The 9,178-nt window shown below is 40.0% G+C and overlaps 1 protein-coding gene across 2 annotated transcripts in view; it reads left to right on the forward strand.

Annotated features, from left to right (window-relative positions):
• LOC117762247 (receptor-type tyrosine-protein phosphatase gamma-like) overlaps positions 1-8,211 on the forward strand; it is a 372,407-nt gene extending 364,196 nt beyond the window's left edge. For both annotated transcript variants that reach the window (XM_034586785.1, XM_034586786.1), the window contains 3 exons: positions 220-362; positions 2,945-3,080; positions 3,363-8,211. In XM_034586785.1, the coding sequence (XP_034442676.1) occupies positions 220-362; positions 2,945-3,080; positions 3,363-3,521 (438 nt within the window). In that variant the 3' untranslated portion in view covers positions 3,522-8,211. The remainder of the gene's footprint in view (positions 1-219; positions 363-2,944; positions 3,081-3,362) is intronic.
• The last annotated feature ends 967 nt before the right edge of the window (positions 8,212-9,178 follow it).

The following is a 9,178-nucleotide window of genomic DNA, read 5'->3' on the forward strand; positions in this document are numbered from 1 at the left end:
TTTCATTTTTGAGCTGTGTGCAGTGCATTGAATAACTCTACACTCAGATTGACTAATGACAATTTTGCGCAGTCCTATCAGAAACAGAAAATCTCAATTTCATTGCATTGATGAAAGTTACATTGACAAGTTGAATATGACCGTTCTAAATCGAACATGTCTCGTCTAACCTTTATCTCTCTTGCTCTCTTTCTGCTTGTTTCCACTTTTGACAACCAGGACGATTATGTTTTAGAGGTTCGTCACTTTCAATGCCCCAAGTGGCCAAACCCTGGTGCACCCATCAGCAGCACCTTTGAGCTCATCAACGTCATTAAAGAGGAGGCGGCCACCCGCGATGGACCAACCATCGTCCACGATGAGTCAGTCTGATATTTTGTTTACTCATGTATTCTTTCTACAAATAATATGTCACATGTTTTGATGTGTTCAGACACACTTCAAAACATGGCTTCATCTTTAAATACATACTGCTAGTTATGATGACTACTGAGGTTCATAAAATAGGACAGAAACCCAGGACAATAGAAAACTACAGTGGCGGCTGGAAACAGGTCCAAAAGACAGGAAGTTAAGCCACAGACACATGAGGAGGAGAAACTTCAAAATAAAACTAAATGCAAAATGTCCACAAAGAAAAGTGTCAAACAAAACAAAAACTTCTTTATCTAAGAGTCCAGAGCCTAGAGTCATGGCACTTATAGGCCATTGGTTTGATCCCCAGCACTTCCACACCACATGTGTCCTTGGGCAAGATACTGAACCCAAATTGATCCGATGATCATCTGTGTGTGTGCTCAATTTTAGTCTTATTTTCAATAAGAACCCTGAAAGCAAACTGCATATTGGTCAGTCCTGACGGAGATCATGTAAGAGATCAGATTCCGACTTATTGTTTTACAGCCATTTTTATTGCAAGTGACAGTTCTTACAACCCCCTAACTCCCCCCACAACAGGTAACTCAATAAACTGCTCAATTAAAATTAATGAAAGTGTCTTTCGTATTGACACACATTAGCGTTCTTGAACAACACTCCAGCAGCTCTGCTCATGTTTATTCATTAGAATAATGAAGATTGCTTGTCGCATCCTCCAGAAGAAGAGCGACTAATTGAGCACTTCATCTGGTTGCTATGCTGCAGTCGACTCGTAGCACCTAAGAGATTGTCAGTTAGAAGCTTATCCTAATTGTCTGTGCGCTCATTACTCAGCCAGGCATGGGTTGTAAGCAGCAGTTTCTGCTGCTCTCCTGGCAGGGCTGCTAATAGAAGAGGAGACCCCTGACATAGTGAAGGCGACCCAGTGTTCTCCAGGGAGCCTCACGCTGCGCTGAGCTGTCGTGCTTAGGTTAATGCTCTTGCTGAGAAATATTTAAACGCAAAGATGATGCTTATGACCTGTGAGTGTCTTCACTCCGTGGCTGAGCTGTTGTCAAGGAAATCTGACAAGCTGAGCAGTAGAGCTGTCTTTAAGAGTCCACAGAGAGAGTTTGCTGTGGCCAGATTGAATCTGATGATCAGATTGAATCTCTAGCAAGTTGTGATCATGAGAGAAACATGCTCTGCGAGATACTCATGATATACTGTAGGTCTTCAACCAAACCTCTACAAAGATGTTGACATGAAGCTAATGGCATGGGGTCTCGTCAGGGGGTTTCAGACCCCGGTGTTAACGCAGTCCAGCACATAGCCAATCATAGAATTGAAGGGGTTTCTCACCAAATGTTGCTGGCTGTGGACTACCTGTTCTTCGGGGGGGGGGGGGCCTCTCAGCTTCAAACAGAAATAGTTGTGCAAAGAATTAAAAAGCAGGGCTGGTGAAGTTCCAATCCTGGCTGTTGTCACATCTCCACAAAGTTGATCATCACAGTGTGAAGTGGGTGTGAACGTGAAATTGTTGACTCTGCAAAGTAAGAAGTGATCAGACACAGCCCCCAACTTAACCAGGATCTTTGTGAGGTGGCTTCTGAAACTATTTCACCCTTCATCAAGCAGCCCTGATGATGTATATGTTAATGTAAATAGTGGAGTCTGGCTTTGTGTGCGTTGTGTTATGTCAGAAAGAGTCAAATAGTAAAATCCCTCCAGTCAAGTGTGTCCATAAGTTGTGCACCTACACAAATTACATGACAGTTTATAAGGTGGCCTCCCTGAAAGTGGATATAGGGTTACAGAAACTCAATCTCAAACATCCCACTTATTCACTACGGAGGCCTAAAAGTTACTGTTTACCCAGAATTTGTGTCATTTTAACATTACAAATCACAGATGTACATTTACACATATTACTGCTCTGTAATTGGCCTTGTTACAAATACTTCCTGCTCTACAAGCTGGGAAGCCACAGTCAGGCCCATGACCTGATCAGTGAAGGGGCAAAACATTTTTGTACACTGCAATGACAGAGACTGTCCATGAGAAAAGCTACTTGATTACCCTCAGCTCGCTGTGAACATAACCCAGTGAGTTCATTGGACAACTGAGAGCTGGACACCCAGAATAATGAGATAACTTTCTTGTTAAGCATGTGCTAAAAACTAAAATATACAAGGAAGGAATAATAATATGAAATTCCAGAAATGGAATTCACATACTTGAATTTTAACAGTTACAGATACAATAAGCTTTATATTAATATTCACAAAAAGAAAACCAGTAAGACCAAGAATAAATGTGGTGAATTTCAATTTCAGAATGGGGAGAGAGAAAACACTTCTGTAGCTAACAAAGGTATAATGATGGTGTGAAGCAGAGGGAGTGAAAAAGCAGTTACAAGACATTGAATGATTCCATGAATGGACCCAAAACAGTAGTTTTTTATATTATTGTAAGTTTCCATTTAAATTTTTTGACAAACCAAACCGCCAGGTGCATGTGCAGAGAAAGTAGATTAAAATAGATTAAATCACACAGACTTTTCCTCTTGTGTGTGTGTGGCTGTCAGGTTGGGAGCGGTGTCAGCTGGCATGCTGTGTGCCCTCACCACCCTGTCTCAGCAGCTGGAGAGTGAGGGCGCTGTGGATATCTACCAGGTGGCCAAGATGATCAACCTCATGAGGCCAGGAGTCTTCACAGACATTGTGAGTCTGACGACACTGTGACTGTCCTTCTGTACGATCCCTGCAGGCTTCTTGTTCAAGAGGAGTTTAAGTAAATCATATATTTCCAGGTTCAGACCAAGTTCAGACCACTACAAACAGGACAAAGACGTCATGGCTGATTATCAATTCTGGTGGAAATAACACATGGCCTCAGTATAACTATAATCCAGCTACAGTGTCACTGTAGGATTTGGCTCAAAGAAGAAAAGCATTGTGGGCATATATTGTTCTCACCTTTACCTGTCTCTGATTGGTCCACAGGACCAGTACCAGTACCTATACAAAGCTCTGCTCAGCCTCATCAGCACCACAGAGAGCAGTTTGGGTCCTCTGGCCAGGGACATTAACGGGACCATGGTGTCCATGTCCGACCAGTCCTACCAGTCCGACCAGGCAGAGAGCATGGAGTCATTGGTGTGAGGGAGGTCCCTCAGAGGCCCGGAACTGAGCGCGTCCTGTGTGTCCCAACAACCTGCGAGGTCCCTGAACCTACAAAGCTGGCACTTAACTTTGTAAAACGTCGAGGAACTATTGAGGACAAGACTTTTTGAGGCCTTTTTTGCCAGACTCTTGGTTAAAACAAATAACCTGATTACTTTTTTACACTGATAAAAAGTTTTTGATATTTATTTTTTTCGCCATTTTATGTCTTAATGTTCTCCTACTGAAGGGTTTGCACCTGCGTTTTTGAGTTTCACAGCGGCGTTGGTAGGCAACGAGAAACACTTTTCTGTCTTTTCTTGTTTGCACTATATAATGTCAGTGTTACTGCCTATACTAAAGCTGACTCACTTGGCTTTTCCTCACTTGAGCTCTGATTTTTTTCCTTTTTCTTTTGACATTCCATGACTTTGGCCCTTATTCCACCAACTGCTTCTGTGAAGGACATTGTTCTGCCTGCCACCTACCAGTTCATTTAAAGCAGCGGATGGAGGAAGTTACAAACTCTCAGCCTCAGTAACAAAATGCTGGTCAGCTTCAGCTCAGTATAACCTCCTCCTTCCTGCTCAGCTCTAATATCATATTACCACTCATTTATCACAAGAACCAAGATCTTGGAGGCTTGTCACAGACAATTAGTGCTTGTTTTCTGAAAGTAATTTCCCTTTCATTTTTATTTTGTTGCCACTCTCTCCTGTTAGCAAGTCACATTCATGTTAGAGTACCGGAGGTGGTACAACAACTGCTACTGTGAACTTTTATTATTTCTTTGTATAATTCATAATATGCTTTTTAATATATGGGAATACTGTATGTATACATATATAAATATATCCTTATCATAATAACTTTGTGATTTTGTACATGTTCTTTGTGGCCTCCTGCCGCAGGCCGGTTGATTTCCATTACATCCGATTATTTACCACTCCATTGCTCACAGCTGACTCACAGCAATCTGGAAGCAGACACCCTCAGTCCTCTACGTTCTTGTATGCTGCTACATCATTTGTTCTCACACACACAAAAATACACACATACAGATGCCACAAGTAGAGATTTTCTTATTCAAAACATCTGATGAGCTACAACAGACGAGGCAACCTCTTGCCATTTTGCCATCATTTTGAAAATAACGTTGTGAACGTTTTTTTTTGTTCTAGTCATTGAATCATTTTGACAATGAAGTCAGAGATTAAAAACACAAAAACATATATGTGGAGCCATCATTTACCCACATGCAACTGTATGTGTGTGTGTGTCATTGTATAGGGTTGAGTAAGTATGATCTCCCGGGGGACAGCAGACTCAACAACAAACTCTATGCAACAAATAGCTTATGTTCTAGAAATGAAACAGGGTTTAAAACAGTTTTTGGCTTCTCAGTGTTAGTCTAGATTTGACTCTTCACAGTCAGTTTTTTTAAACATATTCATTGTAATTGTGCTCACGTTGTCTCAAACATGAAAAAGCTGAAAAACCATTTCATTTTGCTTTAAAGAGATTTTGAGTTCACAACATGATATGTACCACATCTTTGACAACGAGAATCTGACAAGAAATATTTCGGGAGCTGATGCTTTTATAAGACACATACTGTATGTTTGTGATGCTTTATTTCTGATGAATCATTTCAAGATGATCCATTATCCTTCAGTTTGTCACCTATGTAGGCTTGGGTAAGATGAGCTGCAGTTTTTGGTTTGCAGTTTAGTTTTTTCATTATATCGTTGCGTGATCTCAAAATGTTAGGGCCTATGCTGCTTGTATCAGCTCCAACACAGTGCTCTACAATATGGTGAATGAGAGCTGTGTCTAACACGAGAATACAGTTACTGTTGCATGGAGTAGCATCACTAATGCCCCAAAAGGTTGTCTTTGCTTTCAACATAGTTTTATTTTACTGTAATAATATGACAAGCACCTGAAAATGCATTTGATAAGAAAAATAATCATTACCCAACCCTACCGCTCTGTCAAACTGGAAGGATGTTTTCTATTTTTTTTGTTTCTATTTACAAATTCTATCAGAAGGTGTTAGTCTCTCACTCACTTCTTTCAGATCAGCCTGTCTGAGATGGAAAAGAACCCACCCCCTACCCCTGCTTCTGATTGGCTAGTCTACCCATTGCCTTTGTTGGTTGGGTTGGTCAAGTTTGGGATGAAGGGTGATGATTGGTCAGGATTAGGGTACAGATATTAGAGTAGTGGCGCAGCCTCACATACACAGGTCAAAGTTGAAACCGCGCTGTGATTTGCCTAACACAGGTGGCGCTTGTTTTATTCGCGTCCAAGCTTGCACAGATTGGAAGTGAACAGAATGCAAAGATTTGCCCCAAATACATTCTGGTATGTGTGACCAGGCCCTAAGCACATTAGAAGCAGGGTAGGATCAAGTCTTCTGCGACCTTTGGTGTGAAAAAAATGAAGCACTGAGCCCACTGGTTTCTACTGAGGACATTAACATCTAAAAAGTAGTTGTAAATAGTAATTTCCTAAAACAACTCAAACAGGTGGATTTTTTGACAATAAAACATTAACAGAATAACACCCATCTTATCCTCTATCCTTTATCTTATCCTATAAATCCGGGGCTCAAGCCAGATGTGATTAAACTGCAGCTGTTAAAACACCTGAAGAGATCAAATACAATATGTTGCAAACTGAAAATCAAGCAATCTCTATATGTAACTGGACGAGCAGAAACTGCACGTCCCAAGTGCGTTTGGTCAAAGGCAGAACAGGTCCGAGAGCCATGCTCGCTGTCAGAGGTGACTGCTCGTTCCGCCCTCCCAAGGCCTTGTGTACATATTGTCCATTCTTCACTCACTTTTCTCCGGAGATGTATTTTTGTGGCCTACAAGCAAAAAGCAGAGTCTCAGATGTTTCCTGCTTTAGCTGCAGTAACCTCTCACACACACACACATATACATAATTCCTTACTTATTTTCTTTTTTTCTTGAGGATGTTCTAACTCTACCACAGATTTAGATGATATTCTGTACCTGTGAAATGAACAATTGTGAAAGTATTTTCCTTACTTTTTTTCCACACAGCACAAAACAGTGTGTAATGGCGAGAGAAAGGGGGACAAATGTATTTCCATTTTTTAAGAAACTTTAACCAAAGACTTGAATCCTTCCCGTGCAGCAAACGATTTTGGATGAGCTTTTCTCTCTCTTATGACTGCCCAACCCCCATCAGCCAACCACCACACACGCACACAGACAGACACACGGACAAACACTTCACTTTGACCTCATTTTTTTACATTAGCATTGAAGTTCTTTCAGTTACTGTTGTCATTATCATTTGGGACATAGAGAAAAATCAATGGATAATCTGAGTAGGTAGAGCATTAAAGACAAACTATTTCTTTTCATCTTGCAGTATTATCTCCCCAATGGGGCACACAGTAGAAACTCTCCAACTTTGAGGGAGAAATCTACAGAACATTTTAGTTTCTGGACTTTTTCTTTCATTTTTTAAGAATCATACACTTCTCATAAGTGCCTGGTCACACCAGAAAGAGGCAAAGCGAAATTCATTTGTACATATCAAAAGATACATCAAAGTGAACTAAACTAGCATTCAATATAAGATGTTAGCTAGCCGATGATGCTGGTTTGCTTCCAGTTGCTAATATTCAGGTAAAATTGCCCATTCTATCCATACCTGCAGACTATGCTGCATCTCTCTACAGAGCACGAGTGACATTCATCTTGGGTGGAGGAATGCAATCAATTTGATAGCATCCTCCATTTTTACCTCTCTGGATCTCCCAATTATTATCAGTGCTGACAGTCTGCTGGAGCTTCATGGTGTGGATTCATATATAGAATGTACTGTTGAGTGAAATAAAGTGTAAAATTTGCTGGTGTGACCAGGCCCTTCAGATTGTCACTGCCATGTTTCTGTCCCTGCTTTCATGCAATGCTTGATCATTCTGAATGAAAAATGTTTTGTGTTGCCTTTGAAGTGCACACGCAGCTGTACTGTCAATGAAAATGTACATATATTTTGTTGCCTCTGTAACACAGGCCTTCTCCTGAAACTGTGTATTTATGAACTGTGTCAGAGTGTTTGAAATGGTATCATCCATATTTCCATTATTTCTCTCGACTGATTTTGTAACATAAGCATTACATTTCTTTTACTGTTTGTTGAGTTTTGTGCCACAGAACTCTCACGATGTTTCCAAACTGACCCATCTGATCTATTATCACACACTTTTTAAATCTATTCTCTTTCATGTGAACTCACTTATGGCATTGCTGTTTGTGCTGTATCCTGTGGAAGCCAGGTGTCTTTGTATCCACGTCATCAGATTCCAGTTTCCAGCTTCACGCCCTCCATTAATGTCCAGGCAGTGATTGTGATATTAAGATGTTATCCACCTTTCTTTTGATTTCTTCTGGTTTTCGTCCTTTAGAAGCTACGATTCTGCTGTCAGCTCTCTTGTATGTTTCTAGATAATTTCCTCCTTATTGACCCATTTTGGAAAGGTGGATGTTCCTTCCTCTTTTTAAACATGAACTAAGAAAGAAAAAAAGATGGATTTCTTTTTCCCTTTTTGTTTTATTGAAAGCTATATCAAAGCATTCTATTATAGTGTTATTTAATATGTAAATGGTATTGCTATACATAAAATAAAATATGGGTTTTGATGTAATTTTCTGAAATAGTTTGTGCTATGTTTGTTGAGACTGTAATGTCTCTTGTGAAGCAACTTTCCCAATAACCTGCGTGTTCTCATCTAAATCAAATATACTAACACTTTCAGTATAACTATGAAATGCCGCCATTGTATCTGAAAATGTTCAAATATACGTTTTACTGAAAAACATCCATCTACCGACAAATTTCATAAACGTTTTATTTCTGTCTGTCTGTGGAACGCATATCTCGCAAACTCACATTAACTTAACTGCCTCGCACATGGCATGTGGAACGTAAATTGCAGTAATGATTTTGGTCAAATTCGGACACGCGATATTTTCAAGATCAATAAAAATATGATTAACGGTCACCTGTTAATCTAGTGCCTGGTCTAACCGCAGGTCAAAATCCCTGCAAGATTATTTTGATAATTTGACTGTTTTATTTCACCATATTGGTCCAAAACAGACATTCGCGGGCGCTCATCTCCATCATGGCGGCAACATTAGAACACTTCTTTAGTATTCAAATTAAAAGCAAACAACGTTTGTTTTTTTGGTGTAAAGCTTAATACGGAGCTGAATTACGGACCTTTTATTTTGAAAAGTTGAGTCTGAAGAAGTTTAAAACAGACCTCTGGAATAGCCAACATGTAATGTATGAAAAAATAACACCAGTTTCATTTTTATCAAAAACACTGACTATAAAATCATCGACAAGGTTTGTGGGTAACAGGAAAGGAGAAGGATGGAAAGGGGAAAAACAGCAACACAGTGACGCTGTCAAACAAACAAGTCATGAGGAAGTAGATGAAAGGCTTGATATATGCAAAACAATTGAGGTATTTAAGATCATTCTCAAGTTTAAAGCAGGACATAAGATCTCATCTGTTAACCAGGTTGCATTAACAAATGGTTTAAAGAAAGCAGGTGGGGATATTGAAATGGTGAAAGTGTTGAGGGATGGCAGTATGCTGGATA

This window comes from Hippoglossus hippoglossus, chromosome 5 (genome assembly GCF_009819705.1).
Source record: "Hippoglossus hippoglossus isolate fHipHip1 chromosome 5, fHipHip1.pri, whole genome shotgun sequence".
Classification (NCBI taxonomy): domain Eukaryota; kingdom Metazoa; phylum Chordata; class Actinopteri; order Pleuronectiformes; family Pleuronectidae; genus Hippoglossus; species Hippoglossus hippoglossus.